The 19,929-nt window shown below is 37.1% G+C and overlaps 2 protein-coding genes across 4 annotated transcripts in view; one reads left to right on the forward strand and one right to left on the reverse strand.

Annotated features, from left to right (window-relative positions):
* Positions 1 to 558: 558 nt before the first annotated feature.
* On the reverse strand, positions 559 to 5,490 carry LOC119793891 (claudin-10-like). 2 transcript variants are annotated; one of them, XM_038301179.1, is made up of 5 exons: positions 5,151 to 5,490; positions 1,759 to 1,920; positions 1,594 to 1,675; positions 1,415 to 1,519; positions 559 to 1,273 (listed from the first exon to the last, which is right to left on the reverse strand). In XM_038301179.1, the coding sequence occupies exons 1-5, from the start codon at positions 5,362 to 5,364 to the stop codon at positions 1,117 to 1,119; spliced, it is 720 nt and encodes a 239-aa protein (XP_038157107.1). In that variant the 5' UTR covers positions 5,365 to 5,490; the 3' UTR covers positions 559 to 1,116. The 2 variants fall into 2 exon arrangements, with proteins under 2 accessions (XP_038157107.1, XP_038157106.1); XM_038301178.1 differs by lacking the exon at positions 5,151 to 5,490 and adding an exon at positions 2,520 to 2,874.
* Positions 5,491 to 11,150: 5,660 nt separating this feature from the next.
* LOC119793887 (multidrug resistance-associated protein 4-like) overlaps positions 11,151 to 19,929 on the forward strand; it is a 107,818-nt gene continuing 99,039 nt past the window's right edge. For both annotated transcript variants that reach the window (XM_038301173.1, XM_038301174.1), the window contains exons 1-4: positions 11,151 to 11,366; positions 14,044 to 14,154; positions 18,749 to 18,869; positions 19,698 to 19,922. In XM_038301173.1, the coding sequence (XP_038157101.1) occupies positions 11,293 to 11,366; positions 14,044 to 14,154; positions 18,749 to 18,869; positions 19,698 to 19,922 (531 nt within the window). In that variant the 5' untranslated portion in view covers positions 11,151 to 11,292. The remainder of the gene's footprint in view (positions 11,367 to 14,043; positions 14,155 to 18,748; positions 18,870 to 19,697; positions 19,923 to 19,929) is intronic.

Raw genomic sequence — 19,929 nt, forward strand, 5'->3', positions numbered from 1 at the left:
TAGGCATCTGAGTATTAATTAAATGCGTTATATAGGTGTTATGTTCTATAACTAGAGGAAAGATTGATGAGTCAATCACCACATGGTGACACTGGTGCTGTTCTTTCTGTGTTGGAGTCACTGTAAAACACTTTCTGTAGCTTTGGAACACATTATCACCTATTAACCCATGCAAGACTCCAGTCATTAATTGAGTGGCATGATGCACTCACAGGTTGGACTACCATGCATATTTTTACACTTAGCCACAATTTAAAGGATCCAGGTAACCCAGCATGAATGTTTTACAAAAGCACAGGGATCTCAAAATACCTGAAAAGAATGCTCTATATAAGGGTAGTATATTAACAGCATGCAGAAAAAACCCTGACCTTTTTAAAACCAAGACCCTCTTGCTTCAAGACAACAGTACAATCAATTGCACAACCACACAAGTCCATGTTTTACTTACTATAATATTGAGCTTATGGAAAAAAGGATCATATCCATGTGCATATATGATCCTCTTTTCCCTGCAGCACTTTGAACACATTTAGCAAAGAAATACTCAGAAGAAAGTCAGATCTCATTGTATTTTATCCATTTTGATACATATGATGACCGGCCTCCACCTTTTACAGAGTTTTCTATTTAACTTTTTGATATCACAACATTACAAAAATGGCTTTCATGCGTCAACAGCTTTCTCACATTACAATTATAGGATGGGCAATGCAGATTAATAAAAGAACATATGAGATACAGTTGTAGATACTAGCAATGGGAGCAACATACAAATAAATGTAACACAAATTCAAAACAGTTTTATACAATATGTCATTAGAGAATGATGACAGCATTTTATCAGACTGGCTCATTTTTTGGACCACGGTTTTCTTGTCTTTATCTCCAGAACATATAAAAGTGTCTAAAACGAGAACACTGAGTAAACCATGTAAGAAAACTTTAAAGTAGTATACATTAAAGCAAAAAAACTAACAAAATGAAACAGTATCAATAACCTCTGCTGTAGTTAAACTGAAGCCAACCGGTACTGTTGCTGGATCTTACATGCAGAGGGTAAAACTCTTTAACTCCACCAATGGCTTTACATAAAAGAGATTTGGATTCCTTCCTTTAGACGTACACATTTTTATCAAAGTGCTGCATCCTGGAGGAGGTGCTGTTATCTGTAGCTGGTCTTTCGTTTACAGACTTTTTCTGCCCTCTTGTGTAGGCGGTGATATGGGAATGTGAGGCAGCACCTCTGAAGATATAGTTTGCCTGACTGTGACAGCAAATGGAAACAGCACAACTTCATCTTTACAAATCAAACCCCTTTAGGGCTCACAAATATAATTCACACAGATAGATGTTGCTTTAAAATTCACACTGATGCATAATGCATGCAGAAAAAATAGTTTCTTATACTTACCTTTTTGAACAGGAATCTGCGACAGAGAAGCAGAAGACGCTACCTCCTAGAATACAGAGGACAGCACCTGCCCAGCCCACAAAGAGGGCAGTTCCAAGCTCATACCTGCAAATGTACAAAATTATTTCAAATTATTCTCTCTCAACTGTCTCTGTTAAAGCCTCCATCATAAAACTCACTTCTGAGACATAAACATTGGATCAAAAAACTCTGTTGTTATCCGATGTGCATAGAGAGAACATGAAGAAAGAGAGCAGACTCCTGAGAAGAAAAGAGACAAAAAGTGATTGATTAAACAGCTTCGAGGAAAATTTTGCTGTTCAACTTGATCATCCTTAACTTACCGCTGAGAATAAAATCTACACCAGCAGCGCAGGCAATCCTGGCTTTATTCCTGTCACTGCCGCCAACTTTGGTGCATTTCATCCCAACCAGGGCTAGCACAGACCCAAACATGCCCAAGCAGATGGCTGCAATCATCAATCCCCTACAAGCTTGGATGTAACCTGTAAAACAAAAGAAATCCAAAGACTGTTCAGTCTCCATTTAATGGTTTTCCCTTTCATGTTAAAAAAAAGCAAGGTCAATAAGTTACTGACCCTTTAAACTATTTACAAATAGGGCAAGAAAAACGATTTGTCAAAGGTGACCATAACTGCTTCCAGGAACGTTGTGGCATTGTGGTGACTTTGTTGGGATGAAATTTGTCACTCGGATCAGCTTTAGAGGCAAAACTTACCTCTAAAGTCAACTCCTTAAAGTAGTCATCCATGGCCAAAACTGCCTGAGGCATCCTGTAAATCTAAATTATGGCTTTCAAGCTCCAGGAACAAAGGCTAAACATTGACAAATCTGGGGGTAAATGAATGTTTCATTGGAAACTTGCCTTGGGTGTTGTGATATTTTATAGTCTATGATAGCAAGAGCTTGAACTTGAACTTTCAAACAATTTAGAAAGAGAAAATGAGCTGATGTTAAACAATTTCTAAGGAATGAAGGATGAGTCAACATTTAAACTTGATCAAAGTCAGTTTAAAACAGTCACACATGAGGTATAGGAACAGTTACAACGAATAAGAGATAATAAAAAAAAAGAAGAGCAGACCATCCAGAGCTAGCATTGATTGAAAGTCTCTGCAGTTGGAGATCCCTGTTGAATCAGTCACGCACTGCTTCCACAGATTGGCCCAGAAGGTTGACGTGGTAATGACAGATCCATCATTGGAGGAGACCTTCCAGTGGTCCGCATACAAGATGGAAGACTCCAGTACCCAGCCCGTGGTTGTTAGAACGAAGGCCATGATCTCCTGTAACATGACGCTCATGCTGCAGCGTTGACTCCTTTAAACCGCCAGGGATGTTAAATCAGTTCACAAGGGCAGAAATTAATTAATAGTTTTCTGGCTGGGAAAACGTTTCCGAAAAGATATCTTTCCTCTGTCTGAGTTTGTTCAGTGACAGTGAAGGCTTGATAGTTAATGTGTTGCAGACAGTTATATTCTTAAGGGAGGGGTTTGGACGTAAACATCAATTTGTGGCCAATAGTCAGCCTTCTCACACCGTCACTGTGACTCAGGGCTGCACTGATTGGGACTAGAACTGCAGAAAGTAGAGGGTTTGTGAAGCAGTAATGAAGGCAGTTACTTATTCAAGCTCAGCATATTTCCAGAATGTGTTCAGTTACAGGATGTTTATGGGAAGGTTTTAGAGCAAAACCATATTTTCATCAAAAATAGAATTGTGCACATGGAGAGTCATGAAACCCCTTCTTGCATTATTTCAAACTTTTCATTGATCAGTCATCTTTAGCTTTTCATACAGAGAGCATAAATGTCACCTTTCCTCTCTCACCTTGCACAAGGAACCATGATTAATGCTCAACCTAAGGGTTTTGGTTTCCTTAGACCAAAAACAGCACACATTAGATGAATTATTAACATTATGCCTTTCAGTTTAATTACAAACCAATTACTAAGCACGTATTATCAGCACTGTTCCAAACATAGACTAGCAGGTTCTAAATACTAAACAGTAGTTTCATCCTTCCATTAATTAATGTGAAAAAGAGCTCCATCTAGTGGCTAGATAATAACACCTGTAATAATAAGTTCTGCATATCACCTGACTTGGTCAGAATACTTTACAAATTTTGTTCCTATCAAGTAAAATTTCTTTTAACTGGTATAGCAGTCAAACTATACTTACCGGTAAATGAAGGGCCTTTTTCATGTTTTATTTATAAGGGAAATTAGCCTTCAGAGTGTTTTGTCATTATAAAGACATTTATTAGTGTACTTAGGGTTAATTTGTTTGTGATCCACTTGTACTATGTTTTGGTAGATTTAGCTTAGCAGTTATTTGCAATCATGTGAATCAAATGAACAATCAATCAAATGAATAGACACACTGATAAAGCAGTGATCTGATTATCCTTTCCAAAGAGAGAGAAAATATGACACTTTCTGAAGTTTCACCTGAGTAGATTATCCTGGAAATGCTAAACACGTTCTCTCTATATATATGTTTATATTTGTTTTCATGAATTTTATGTAAAAATAGCACATAATTGTGAAGTTGAATAAAAACTAGATACGGCTTTTAATAACTCTGATTCCTGTAAAAAATTATTTAATAATAATAATAATAATAATAATACTCTAAGAATGTGCTCTGATCAGAACTGCACTTTTTGGTGGAAAAGTAAATGGTTCTGAATACGTATGCAAATCACACTGTTCACATTATTATCCATGACAAATATTAAAAACATATGTTTTGCCCGTGTAATCCTTTTGTTAATCCAAATAATACGTTGATATGTTTGGTTTAAAGGTGACAAATCTGAATAGGTCCAGCTGCTGTAAGATACTTGTACTTGATAAGCACTTTCACAACCCTGTAGGGGTGAGAAACTCAAGAAAATAAAAGCCAGAAATGACACAAGATCAGCACTGAGATGAAGAAGGTTGTTTGAAGTGTGGCTTTATGTTATTTGTGATTTTATGCATCAAACAGTACTTTTACAGAGAGCAAGAATTATTCATGTTACCAATAAAAAAAACAAACAACAAAAAACATTTTCAGTCTAGTATTTATTTTGTTTACAGTACTCTTACACCTAAATGTTACAGCTCCTTTGTAGCATCTTACAACTGCTTGAATTAAAGTCACCATTTAAATACCTTCACTTTATCTTTTACTTGTTCATCATTAACCAAGATATTTGTTACGTATTTTCCAAGTCTCACATAAAAGCCCTCAAAGATTGATATGTCAAGAAGAAGGCAAAAAGAACACAATATAGCATTAGCTTTCATCAAGAGAACCAGTCCTTTTATTTTCCTTTGGATTTCTTCTGATAAAAACGTATTTTTTTTCTAGTTAGAAATTAAAATACACCACAGTTTGGCCACATTTTTACCATGCATTTTATTTCTGAAGAATTTTAATGGCTAATAAACACAATATGAAACTCAACCAGATAGAAAGGCTACAAAAAATAAAGACATCAGAGAACATGGAGCTTGTTCTTGGACAAAAAGTGTCTCATATTAATCTAACTACTTTATATTATGATGCGAAAGATGACCTTCTATTATAACCATTGCTCTGTACAATTACAATTTAAGTACTGTTTAAAATCTATAGTTTTTCCAACAGATTTTGATTAACAATAACACTTTTAATATATATAACAACTAATAATTAAAGGCAACAAATAAGCCTGTGATCTTACCTTCAAGCTTGAAGATGGTATGATGAGGTCTGCAGTGTAGAGCTCCAATAGCATTCCCAGCACAGTTGTTCCACAAACCCTGGAGCACCCAGGTGGCTGTGATGACAGAGGATGCCCGACTTGTGGCCCTCCATTCATTGGACACCGTGGCGCCGATGGTGGCGAAGAGCCCAGCTAAGCCGCTGAGGAAAGCCAGAATCTGCCAGCCTGTCATTTGATAGCTTTAATTATGTTTTGTCCTGATAAATATCAAGATATGAGAAGAAATAAAAAGTCCTCAGGCGGGCAAAATTACACTTCGGACATGTGTTTCACAGAGATGATTAACAGACAAGACATCTTGACCGCTCACCTGGTGAGGGACAGACACACGTGTCTCAAAGTGAAAGAGTAAAGGAAGGATGAGCTGGCAGTTAGTCATTACATTTTCTAAGGGAGAAAGAGAGAATCCTTCATTTGTGTCTTCATGTTCTTTTCCCAGATGATGTCAAGTACCATCTACACGTTAAATAATAAAAAAAGTAACCATTAATCTTAAAAAAACAGTGGACAAACAGGTGACAAAGTCCAGTTACTGGATCATCTATTTTAGCACAAATGCTTTATTTTGCAACTGAGACACTAATCATTACCATGTGTGAACATGTATGTTTCACTTCATGTTATTTTCTCACAGAAGAGAAGGGTCTAAAAGGTAAACGTTTTGTCAAATTGGCTCAAACTTCTCATTATATCTGAAAAAATCTTCTTTTTTATCCTCACCTCAGCAGCTAATATGGAGAAGTGAAAATATTCAAAGCGTTGGTGCATAAATTTAATTTTACTATAATGAATGGATGTCACAGTTTAACAAGTGTTCATTAATAAATGGACAATGACTTTTTATTACTTAAGAGATACGTTTAGTTTCCAAACATGCTTTAATTGGCTACACAGTGGCACAGTTTGAAACACTGTTCCCTTGCAGCAATAAGGTTTTTGGTTTGATTCCCAGCCCGGGGTCTTTCTGCATGTAGTTTGCATGTTCTCCCCATGCATGTCTGAGTTCTCTCTGGGTACTCCAGCTTTCTCCCACAGTCCAAAAACATGGCTGTTAGGTTAATTGGCCTTAGGTGTGAGTGTGTTAGCATGGTTGTATATCTGTGTTTCCCTGCGACAGACTGGCGACCTGTCCGGGATGTACAGGTACCCCGCCCCTCGCCCATGAACTGCTGGAAATATGCACCGGTCCCACGGAGTAAGCCGGAGAGGATGGATGGCCATCTAGTTGCTTTGTGTTTGTTTTTCTGTAATTTGAACAATAACTCTTAAATTACAATGAGAATATAAGTTAACATGAATTTTAAAATCTTCCAACAGTTTTCAAAATTATTTTAGAAATGAACTTGGGCTAGGTTATTGTAATACATAAATACGCTTTGATTTAAACCATTCAATTTTACATGTGGTTGGAGTTTTAGGGTCAATGTCTTCTTGAAACAGCGTAGTAATAAAACTATGATTAAAGCTACAGTGTGTAATAATTACAGGGATATACAGTCAGAAATGTAATATATTATACATAACTATGTTATTTATCATCATCTACGAGCTCAGCCTCTTAACCTTAATATTTGCGTTGCCTTAGAATTCATTATTTATAATTACATAAGAGCGGGTCTCGCAGCCATCGAGGCAGACATCTTTGCGCTACGGCAGCGCAGAGCCAACAAACTACCGATTGCGAGATCGCCAAAACGTCACAACGATGTAGAAAAAATAACGGGTATATTTATTATCTTAAGTTTACATGAAATCTATACCCTACACAGACTAATGAAATACTATCTGTAAAATTATCTATGTAAACAAACCTCATCACTTGAGAAGGTAGGTGACGCGGACGTCGTGGAAGACATTTTGTCCCGTAACGCTCGCCATACTGTTGGGGGGGAGAAGCGGTGGGGGGGAGATGTTCATGTTGCTGCAGTCTGCAGTCTGACCGCTAGATGTCGCTAAAAGTTACACACTGTAGCTTTAAGGTTGCTCTATATATTGTAGCTATAATAAAATCACAATATCGGTGTGTGCTATATCCATATCAAAAGGATACTTTGGAGTGAATTAAAGTTTGGCTAGTTATAACACATGAAAAACTTTCATTTTACCAACTAATCTTATGCTCATCCGTTTGGACAAAAGATGCTCATACCAGACACAATATGCTAAAGGTCAAGTGATAGGATGGAAGCACATGGAAAAAACAGGCATATATCCCAAATGATATTGTAACTGTGACATTCATTTGCGGGATTTTCCGATATAATTAATTCTTAACTACTATCTTTCACCATGGGGACAGTGGGTTGGGATTAGTGTTGAGTGTTAGCTTCTGCCTCATATAACATTTTGTGTTTGCAAATCTGATTTAATATCAAAAAAGTGACTTTCCAATTCCACATAAATAAATAAATATGGGGGTTGAGTTCACAGCCAATAGTTTTCCTAACAGCCCTAATCAGAAAGCCCTAATGGGTACATATTCATCAGCTCAGAACCAATTGTTTAGAGTCACAAAATATTACAGGACTTTTTTAATAAAACACAACCTATTATTTTTGTAAAAAATCTGCCATAGGAAATCTGTTGTTGCCTTAAACAACAATCAGTTTATATGTGTTTCTTAGCTTTTAAAATAAGGAAAAAAGGGTTGACTGATAACTTGTAGGCCCCCTACGCAATGGTGGACTAGTTTGTCTCTTAGCAGATGGAATGGTGCTAAAACTCCTCATAAACCCACCTGATATTGGTACAGCTTTCCTGACCGAGCCTTATTTATACCGCAACATATGGCATATTTCCCCATGATGGTGAGCTGTTTAAACATGACACCAGTAGCAAAGCAGACAGTGGTACTTTTAATTACTATGTTAATAACTGTGTATAGTTCATTAGACGGTTGGTAAAAAATACACTCATTTAATATGTTTCAAACCATAATAAAGAGCTTAAAAGAACGATGTATTTGAGTATTTTATTTTTTACACTGCGGCTTAGAATTATGGTTAATCCAGACCGTAGATTAAAACCATAACTGTTATGTATAATGTGTTAGCAGCAATGGAAACAAAAAAGAAGAAAAAAACTTCCCAAAATAAACACATTCTTTCAAAGTGTTGTACTTCTTATGGGGCCCACCCAGATAATGTTGCTTATTGTTGTGTCATTACGCCATTGAGATCAAGCATGGATTTTCTTCTATAGGGTGCAGTTAAAAAAATTAAATACAATAATAATAATAATAATAATAAAATATATTTCTTGTACAATGTACTGTTCCCCTCACACACATATACAATCTGTATATAATCTGTAAATCTTATCTGCCAATATTTATCTTGTATTATAAACCCACTAATACATATATAATCCTTTTCCTAACATTCCTGTATATTCTGTATAATCTATACATGTAGCTTCCATATTCATATTTATGTACAACTTTTTACAGTCCCTTACTATTACTTTTTGCTTGTACATACACCTGTGATAATATTCATATCCTGGATAGCACTTCTGGATAGATGCAAACCACATTTTGTTGCCCGTGACAGTGCAATGACAATAAAGTAGAATTCTATTCTTCTATTCTATGCTATTGTTCTTTTAATGTCATTCTGTTGTGAAAATTAAATTGAAATATTCTTTATTAAAAACCACTAAATCTTGTAAGACTGGTATTTGGTATTATGCTACATTAGTTAGTGTTTTATACAATTTTTAGCCATTATTAAGAGTCATTGAGGCCCCAAAGAATGACATGCGGTTCCAGCAGGGCCGTCACTAGGTTTGAGAGACATGGGTGGCTTAGCCCCTAGGTAAGATATTTTTTCAGTGCACTTTCTAAGGCGCTGTCTATAAATTCATTATTTTAAGAGCAACATACCTGGGAAACACTTCCCTCACTAATGCTACTTCACCAACTAAACTACACCAGTTAAAATGTGCTAAATTACAAAGAGTAAATGGTAGGTGCCATGCATTACTGCATAAATGGAAGAAGGCAAGTGGTTCGCCACTCATCATAATGGAAACCTTCTACAGAAGACAGTTGTCTAACCAACAGACTCCCAACATCTTCATAAACCCTTAACCTGGCCATTCATCTTTCCCCATCTCCCCTGCACCCACAACCTGTCAGGAACCCCTGTCTGCTTTGCAATAACCCTGTTTCTGTGTGTGTGCTTGGTGTGTGTGTGACCTGGACTTTGGCATGTCTTTCTCTACACCTGGCACAGAGAGAAACACATATATGTGAGGAACTTAACAATAAATGCAGCATTATCTTTGATAGATTTCTGCTTAATCTAAAGTTTAACCACAAAATACAAGTTGCATAAATGGACAGTAGGCAATAGCATCATTGCAAAGAAGGATATCCTTGAGACTTTTTCACATCAGTCTGACAAAGTTTTAATGCAAATAAAGGAAGTATTTTTAAGTACAATGTATTAATGAAAACACAAAATCAACAGTATATGAAACGTACAACTTAGAACTATAGTCAACCCAAGGAAGCACTACCATATCACACAGTGTCGCCCTATCAGACTGGTGGCACATAGATATGGGAGAATTATCCTGCCATAATGCAAGAGCACATAACTTCAATTAGAGAAAAGAATTTCATCTTCTTGCACTCAAAACTTATAATGCTCACACTCAAAACATGCGCTCTCTCTCAAATATTTTCTCTTCTCTCAAAAATCTTTGTTTCTTCTCTCAGATTTAAACAGATATTTTCTATATTATCACAGATATTTTTTCCTCTCGCTTGCCTCCATCTCCGCTCTGCACGGGTCTCAGTTACGCTCTGCTTGCGGATTTGTTTTGCTCTCTCAGACTGCAGTTGGATCGTTGCCTAGCAACCTTTCCAGCCAATAGAACGACAGCCTCGGAAAAGGTGCGCTTGTTTAACCCTACGGAGTGTGCCTGTGCTACTACGCCACTTATAAAGCGTCAGCTGAAACTGCTATTTACAGTAGTTTTGTGGCTGATTGTTGTTTAGAAATAGAAAACCTGGTTTCATTTCTTAGTTTTGCCCTGGATTTTGTAGCGTTTGTGGACGCTACGTCGCTACTTGATCAAAACAATAACGTCGCTACAGGAAAGTTACTTGATAAATAAAGCAGCGACGCTACGGTCAAGCTACTTGAAAATGTAGTTAAACTAATAGCTTCGCTACATGTAGCGGCGCTACTGCCCATCACTGCTCCTGTGACAAAACTATTATAATGATGCTAGTAGGCTACAACAACATCGTGTTTTCCCACACCACTGACTTTGTTCACCATGGTAACGTAATTCCTACTGAATCAGACAAGCTATTAGGCCTATATTGTCTCTTTCCTCACTCCAGGTAAAGTGAAGAAAATGTAAACCGCTGACATCAAATGGCAAACTCACCGTATGTATCTGCACGCAACCATAACTTTCCTAATCAAGCTCGATGACTGTGTGGAGATTCAAAGGGCGCGCTGTTGCTGCACTGCACAGCTGCTATGGTCCAGTTGATGGCCGTGTACCACGTGACGTGACGCTGGACGCGGAGCCAATGAAGGAAATGAATATCCTAACGATATTAATAATTGTATAAATAATTGTGTTTGTAAATAAACTAACAGGAACTTATCTTCAGATTAACTTGCCTTCTTGGTGGCTCGTTTTCAGTGCTTTACTGCAATTGTTTGGGGTTATATGGAAAAAAAATCAATAAATAAAAAAATAACAATAAAAATCGCAAAATAATTATGGGGTGGCTAATACCAACGAAGGGATGACTTCAGCCACCCTAAAATAGGTCTAGCCACGTCCCTGGGTTCCAGAGCCTCAGGTTGCAGAACCCATAGAGTCTGGGAAAGATGGAGCTCTGCATCAGCATATCCTCTCGCGGTGGGCGGGGCCACGCAGCGCGTCCCTCTGCGCATCAGAGCCAGCGCACCGGCTTCCAATCTCCAGGAGTAATCCTGCCCCGAATGTCACTAGGACAAATCCTGACACATACGTAGGAGAATTTCTAACAGTTGTCGTCGCAGTGTTTGCACCTCTCAGGGACATAGTCTGCAGAATCAGCCTGCCGGGGGGAGCTTTTACTGTTAGGGCAATGGAACCTGAGAAAAAGGAGAAGCAGGATAATCCTTCAGCAACAGCTAATCTTCTCTCCAAGATTTTCTTCTGGTAAGAAAAAAAAACTGTCCTCTCCTATTTAGCCTGAGGACTTGCAGTGTGCTTGGAAATTGAAAAGAGCCATTCCTGGATCCATGATGGCAGAAGTTTGATCAATATAGCATAAAAAAAAACGATGCAATCCTCTATTGCATGATAAACAAATAAACATGCTTGAAAAATAGATTTATTTACTAAATTAACCTAAGCAATACTTTCCTAACTGAAGTTGTGCTATTAATATTTTATATAAGAAATGGAAATTAGGGAAAATATCTCTAAAACTTTACTTTTATTTCCACTTTCCAACAGTTGGAGTATAATGCTCAGAATCACCCTGAAGAGCAATTTGTATCCAAGTTGTAACAACCTGTCTTTAAATGTTGCTTCCATATTTTCACACCAGTTAAAAACAAACACCAGAGCAACTAAACAGACTTGATAATACCTCTTTACTTCAAGGATTGGAGAATGTTGTCAATTGATTTTCTTTTCACCCTCTCAGTAAAAAAAAAAAAAAAAAAAAATCTCGATTTTAGTTTAATGAACTCAGAGGACCTGTATCCAGAGATAAATGTGCCTATAGAAGTTCTTTAATGTGGATATGAGACACTCTTACCAGCTTCTGCCAGCATCTTCAAAAGGTCTTTGAGTTTTGATTCTGTTGTTTATTCACACATTTATCTCTTGCATATAACATTTTTACATGGCATCTAGAAATTGTACCAAAAAAACTGACTTGAAATGTGGAGGTCTATAAATTTGTCCCTGATACCTTTGCTTTTTCTTTGAATTTTTTGCCATATGCCTCACAATGTTGTACTGTGGTTGAGTGGTGGCTTTCAAATACACCCAGAGCTATGCTTTATTTTAACTCAAGGGGTGTGATTGAACTATTCAGAAGCATCATTACATGGGCTTTCCTAGGCTGTCTAAAAGCATAATCTTGTTTATTTTATTTGTTTTGTTTTTTAATATAATTACAAAATAAATTTGTGTTTTTGATTTCCTGAGCGTGTAAAGAAGACGGATGGATGGATGGATGGATGGATGGATGGATGGATGGATGGATGGATGGATGGACAATCAGGGAATGTGGTATCAGTTTAGGAAGTATAAAGTTAATATTTGGGTTTAACTCTACATCTACACAACCTATCAACATTTGTTTAGACTTAAATATACTGAAAAAAAAATCATTAATTCTGCTCATTATGTGAATATTATAACAAAAACTCCTACCCGTCCTCTCCCCTGAAGACACTTGTAGTTAGATACCTGCAGCCTGGACCCTACAAAGGGCATCAAAAATGGATGGATTAAAAACAGTCTCTGTATCTAGATACAAAGGGGTTAAGGTTCCCACACCTTTATGGTGTTTTTTGTCAGTGGAGTATTTTAAGTGGCAAATGTTGAACTTTCTCAACTCAGCATCCCCAAGTCCACCATTACTATAACTACTTTAATCATTTTGTTGCTAGCACACTATCAATAGCATGCTTCACATATTACTTAAATTGAAGCCTTGGTTCTCCATCAATGGGTCTTTACTGTTCGTCATGTGCAGCACCTGAATTTCACACCATATACACAAAATTATCTAATTAATGAATTAATTAAATTGACCTAATACTCAAAATTTAGTATTACCATCACCAAATATTTTTCACTACAAAAACATCACCAAGAACCTTACATTTAAGAGATAGGGCATCACATCAGAGATATGAGTGTAAGATATTTATAATGCAGCCATGATAGAGTAGAAAATCCCTTTATTGTTCCACAGTGGGGAAATTGTGGTGTTACAACAGCAGCAAAAGGTTAAAGCAAAAGTGGTCACACAATTTGGACCTTACAAAAGTGTATAAAAATAACAGAATAAGTGACAGAGTTAAGAAAAAAAAATTTAATACTGTGTTGTACAGTGTTTTTTTACTACCTAAATACTGTGTATCTGGAGAATAAATAACCAATAAAGAGCCGTGGATATTTTACATGAATGGATATTTGAAAATAGCAGCAACACTGGAGATGAATAAAAAATTACAGAAGCATGTTATTTAACTGACAAAGACAGAAACTGTGCAAAAATCAATGTAACAACTTATTGAGGTTGTTGGGTAAAAGAGATGTTAGGAAGTCTTACAGCTGCTGGGAGGAAGGATCTGTGATAACGCTCCCTGGTGCATTTAAGGTGCAGCAGTCTGTCACTGAAAGAGCTTTCCAGTTCAACAACAGCCTTATGCATGGGGTGGCAGATATTGCTTGATCTCCATTTGGAAGAACAGCTATTTATCTAAAATGGCCTCCCCACAAAGATCCATTCAGCTTTAAAATTTAATATATATAAGCCTATTTTATTTTAATTAGCTTGTATTTTCCCCAGTTGTTCTGCATTTTTTAGCAAACTGCCAGCCACATACGTTTTAGGACTTTTTGGGGAACTTGCTCTATTTGGCAAGTAGGTAGAAAAAGACAAAAGTACATAGTAAGGCACCCTAAAAGCAGATATATCATCATCATCCTCACACACACACACGCACACACAAGTAAACCCTTTTTTAAATATTTATGTCCTGCCATTACCATTATGTTTGAAAATGTTGCAATAATGTTTATTTCAATTGTTAGATTTTTTAAATACTTTTCAACTTACTGTGGGTGTTGTCATGTCTTTAATCCTTAGCTGGTTGAACCCCCTATTCAGAATTGGCTACAAGAGGCGTCTTGAAGAAAACGACATGTATAGAGTTCTTCCAGAGGATGCGTCTGAGCGACTTGGAGAGGAGCTGCAATGGTAACGGGCTTCCTGACTCTCTGTTATGTCTGTTTGATCTTTTCTTTTCTTGGTGTCTGCAAAACCTTAAGGTATTCAGGTCTATCATTAATCAAAGACATAAGCTTAGGTGCTTGAGATCCAACACTTAATTCATTCTTAAAAAAAGAAGAAGAAGAAAACAAATAAAAAACCAAATCATAAAAAACTTACTTGAAAGAAATAGTCCAACAGATTTTACTCTCACATGTGGAGCATTATAGCTTTCGTTATAGTTCTTTGCTGATTTATAAATGTACATACACTATATTGCCAAAAGTATTTGCTCACCCATCCAAATTATTGGAATCAGGTGTTCCAATCACTTCCATGGCCACAGGTGTATAAATTCAAGCACCTAGGCATGCAGACTGTTTTTACAAACATTTGTGAAAGAATGGGTCGCTCTCAGGAGCTCAGTGAATTCCAGCGTGGAACTGTGATAGGATGCCACCTGTGCAACAAATCCAGTCGTGAAATTTCCTCGCTCCTAAATATTCCACAGTCAACTGTCAGCTGTATTATAAGAAAATGGAAGTGTTTGGGAACGACAGCAACTCAGCCACGAAGAGGTAGGCCACGTAAACTGACGGAGCGGGGTCAGCGGATGCTGACGCGCATAGTGCGAAGAGGTCGCCAACTTTCTGCAGAGTCAATCACTACAGACCTCCAAACTTCATGTGGCCTTCAGATTAGCTCAAGAACAGTGCGCAGAGAGCTTCATGGAATGGGTTTCCATGGTCGAGCAGCTGCATCCAAGCCATACATCACCAAGTGCAATGCAAAGCGTCGGATGCGGTGGTGTAAAGCACGCCGCCACTGGACTCTAGAGCAGTGGAGACGCGTTCTCTGGAGTGACGAATCGCGCTTCTCCATCTGGCAATCTGATGGACGGGTCTGGGTTTGGCGGTTGCCAGGAGAACGGTACTTGTCTGACTGCATTGTGCCAAGTGTAAAGTTTGGTGGAGGGGGGATTATGGTGTGGGGTTGTTTTTCAGGAGCTGGGCTTGGCCCCTTAGTTCCAGTGAAAGGAACTCTGAATGCTTCAGCATACCAAGACATTTTGGACAATTCCATGCTCCCAACTTTGTGGGAACAGTTTGGAGCTGGCCCCTTCCTCTTCCAACATGACTGTGCACCAGTGCACAAAGCAAGGTCCATAAAGACATGGATGACAGAGTCTGGTGTGGATGAACTTGACTGGCCTGCACAGAGTCCTGACCTCAACCCGATAGAACACCTTTGGGATGAATTAGAGCGGAGACTGAGAGCCAGGCCTTCTCGTCCAACATCAGTGTGCGACCTCACAAATGCGCTTCTGGAAGAATGGTCAAAAATTCCCATAAACACACTCCTAAACCTTGTGGACAGCCTTCCCAGAAGAGTTGAAGCTGTTCTAGCTGCAAAGGGTGGACCGACGTCATATTGAACCCTATGGATTAGGAACGGGATGTCACTTAAGCTCATATGTGAGTCAAGGCAGGTGAGCAAATACTTTTGGCAATATAGTGTAGTTTAATTATGGTTTACATAGGTAGGGGATAACTTATGTTATGTGGACACTACAAAGGGGAAGAAAATGTGAAAGGAAGAGAAGACAAAAGAGAAATTAACAGAACTTGATCAGTCTACTTCATCACCTGCAAAGAGAGATGTACAAAGAACAGCACAACCAACTAATATAGAACTACAGACGCAATACAGCAACCTACAGTATTAATCAATATGGAATGCATAAAGTGGTAGAAAGTGGTAGCTTTCTATTTCTGCATTTAATCATTTTAAACATAATGAATTTGAAAAAGAAATTTTTTTTAGTAGTAAATGTAGTAATATTTCCATTTAAAATACAATTAAAGCTGAAATTACATATGCCCCCTATTATTTGGACAACTCTGATTTGCCAAAACTTATATATAAAAATATTTAGATTTTTCTATGGTATTACTGTACGTACTTCATTATTTTGCCATCCCTTAAACGTTGGGCTCTCTTTCATGGATTTAATGGTTTGGCTTTTTTTTTTTTTTATTCCCTGTTTTTCAAGGCTTCCCTAAATACTGACACCTGCCTCTCTTCTCTGTTTCTAAAACACATGGCCCTGATAATTATCCCCTAATACTTTACTCTCTGAGAATCCCTGTGCATGTGTTCTGTTGAAATAACATAGAAGAAGTAATCTAATATCTACACTGTATCTGATTTAGATCTCAGGTTGCTCTCTGGAAGCCAAAGCAACATTAAGGTTTATGGGTGTATGACCTTGTGATTTCCTGATAGATGTTAATAATAATGGGTCTATTATCCTAGTGCTCTGTTGAAATAAACTTTCCTTTCCACAGTGAAAATCCAAGTGTTCTAGTAAAACTGTTTTCTCTTTCCTCTAAATGCCCTGGCCAGCACCTTAAGCCTGGACATCTTCCAAACATGGAATATCCTTCTATCTTTTTTGATACGTGCCCTCAGTGGGAACATGTTGCTTGGACATGAGCCCATCTATATTTAGATAAGTGGTCTGCAGCTTTTCCCCTTCAAGAGCCAGAGTCTAGCTAAGTAAAGGTAATCAGAGCTGCAAAGGTTAGGTGGCAAAAAAGACAATGTTTTTTTTTTATAAATATAGCAATTAGAAAATTAAACACAATTTAGAATAGAAATATCATGTTTTACCCAAAAGTGGGAAAATTTATCTGTGACTGCGAAAAAGAAAACGGAGACAAGAGAAAGATAACTAGCTGATGAATAGCACAGAATTCTAAAAGTTCAAGGGAGCAGCAAAAAAACAAATAAAAACATTAATAAAAAGGCCTATTCAAATAGAATAAAAATGTTAATGTAAAAACAAAATAAGAAAAAAAAAACAGCAGCCCATTAACAGCAACCAGAAAAACTTTGCAGATAAGAGTGAATCTAGAAAATCTGTTTCAGAGCAGCTAAAAAATGGGCAAATAAAATTACAAAATGTTGTCCTCGCTTTCACCCTCTAATATGGGAACTGGTTTAGAGTTCATCTGCCTGGCTGTGTCTTTCCTGGACATGGCCATTGGTGGAGGTAATTATTTGTTTCCTTTTATATGTCTGCTTCTCATTGTATGCCTGCTTCTATCTATTTTGTATTGCAAATTCTGAAAGTTGAAAATTAAACTAAACTCAATATGACCGTCACAGAGGTTGTAAAAATGGTAAATTTGTTCAACTCAGCCTAATTTCAAGTGAAATCTCACCCTGGCACATCTGCTTATCAAACAAACCATGCAGCTAAATTATATAGTGGCTTAAAATGTTTGGCTAAATGCAGTTTATTTTTATGGCTCAAAGCAGACTTTAGGCAAACACATGGCCGCTAACTTATGCAGAGAGATACAGATGAAAGGAAGTTCAATCAGTTCTAAATGTTTACCCCTCAGCATACCAGGACTTTTTCCAGTCAGTTCACAGTTTACAAATTATATCATATTTGTACAGGATACAATTCTGTTAAAAAGAAACCATTTAATTGACACAAAACACTTTCTGTACATATATGTGTCTATAGGCGTTTTGAATGAGGAAAAGTAGTGGAAATAAAGATATTGGCTGTGATTTTTAACTGTGGCTGTAAAAGTACACCATAAACTGGAGCAGAGTTGAATGACAGCAGAACTCTGAATTTGGGGCCCAAATGTTTTGTGGTCGGGGTTATTTTGTGGTCCCCATTGGACATGAACGGTTATATACTATTTGTTAGTTTGTTTTACTTTGGAGAAATCAAAGTTTTAAAAAGAAACATTTAACTAATTTTGCATCGACAATGATGCATATACTTCCACACAACATCTTACTGTACCTATAAGGGAGGGAAATTAACACAGGCAACTGGTTTTAAGATAATATGAGCAACACAAAAAGAGCACAATGAATAAAATGTAACATTTTAGACTAAAACTCATCCATAAAAAAACTCTAGATTATTTCACAAACTCCACATCATACTAACACCATATCAAAAATACTGCATATTTGCACCATATAATTTAATGCTCCTCAGCATCTTTAACTTTCATATCAATGCATATTTTGCACCATGTTTTTTCTCCCACACTTCACATTTGATCACTGCTGCACTTTATGGAAATGTTCATTTACTGTCTGAAAAGCTGTACTATACTCTGTGCATACAAAATGACAATAAAAGTTGTCTGTCTATGTCCAACAAATGTTGTTAGACTTAAGCCATTTTAAAGCCCTAATTAAAGCCCTCTATACATAACAATTGATGGTACTAAATCGCAAGTCTGTTGTATATTTAAACCTATTCAAACTGCCGTCTTTCTATAATGATAATTTAAATATCAGATGGTTTGATGAGTTACTCGGTATTTGAGTAGCCCGTTTACAAATACTCTTTTACTATTCTAATATCTTTTTTTGCTATTTTCACTTTATTTTTGTTTTGCTATTTTTACTCTTAATATATGAGATGTTACTCTTACTTGAGTGCAACTTTTTGGCACTTTACCAATATCTTCATAAAGTTCATATTTTCCAGAAAGCACGCCCCAGTAAATACTTTTCTTCTTCTCTGTTTTTTATGTTGAAGGTATTGGAACCAAGAAGTTCAGCAGGCAGCAAAATATCTCCGGCCACCCAGACTTACTAAGGCTCTCATCCAGTGCTATTGGAAACCCTACTTATTAATTGGACCATACATCTTTATAGAGGTAAGGTTATGTAGTCAGATCAAATGGATTGCTGTAGATTTTCCATGCTCAAATGTTTCCACATTTTGTTACAGTACAAATTAAAACATTTAAATACTGTACTTTGGGGTGGATTTTAGATAATATATCAACACCATAGTGCAAAATTATAACAAAAAGAAAATAAGCAAAATACATGGTTGTTAAATACTTTTTGTAAAGAAACATAGAAAAATATGAGATTATTTTGTAGGAAGCTTTGTATATCTCAGGACTGTTTTTTTTCTCTATAATTGTTTTGTATAAATAATCATGAACTCAAGCTCAGTCAGACTGGATACGTAGAGAGTGCATTTTCAACTACACTTAGGCCTGAACTTTGAACTGTTCCTTAAAGTTCCTTGAACATCTGACATTTTCTTCCAGTGTTACCTTGTATTAAAATCCATTTATCTTCTTATTAAGTTTAGCCAGCTTTCCAGTTCTTGCTGAAGGAGAGTATTACCCATGCATTACTGTAACACCACAATGGTGTGCCTATGTTACATATTTCTTCACACCCAAAATAGTTTACAATAGTGCATATTGAACAGTTCTTTCTGTCTTACAGTCACATTTATGTTTTGCTTTTTAAAATGATGTTGAACTATGCATGATGTTCCGTCCCATTTCACACTTACACTACTTTTGTTGGTCTACAACTCAAATTCCTTTTGAAGTGTATGGATGTTTGTATTTGTAATGTAACAAAATTGGGAAAAAAAATGGAGCACAATCTTCAGGACACAGTATATACAAATTATTTAGTTAAAACTCATGCATTTCAGTTTACTCTTGGTTTTCCATCAGGAAGTTATCAAAGTCATTCAGCCAGTGCTACTCGGTAAGCTGATAGAGTACTTTGAGAGTTATGACACTGCTCAGCCAGCTTCGGTCTCTGAGGCTTACTGCTGTGCTCTCGGCATTTCATTGGCCACCATTGGGGTCGCTCTGCTTCATCATCTGTACTTCTACCGAGTCCAGCGGGCAGGCATGAAGATCCGCGTGGCCATGTGCCACATGATCTATAGGAAGGTCTGTC

The sequence above is a fragment of the Cyprinodon tularosa genome, unplaced genomic scaffold, assembly GCF_016077235.1.
Source record: "Cyprinodon tularosa strain WSP-4 unplaced genomic scaffold, ASM1607723v1 ctg463, whole genome shotgun sequence".
Classification (NCBI taxonomy): domain Eukaryota; kingdom Metazoa; phylum Chordata; class Actinopteri; order Cyprinodontiformes; family Cyprinodontidae; genus Cyprinodon; species Cyprinodon tularosa.

What these genes read in the sequence shown, in the direction of transcription:
- LOC119793891 (XM_038301178.1), bottom strand. Translation starts at nt 2,739, where the DNA reads ATGAGCGTCATGTTACAGGAGATCATGGCCTTCGTTCTAACAACCACG. An exon ending in TGTAGATTTTATTCTCAGCG is followed by an intron (nt 1,676 to 1,758) that starts GTAAGTTAAGGA and finishes TTTTCTTCTCAG; the next exon opens with GAGTCTGCTCTCTTTCTTCA. An exon ending in GCAGATTCCTGTTCAAAAAG is followed by an intron (nt 1,274 to 1,414) that starts GTAAGTATAAGA and finishes TTCCATTTGCTG; the next exon opens with TCACAGTCAGGCAAACTATA.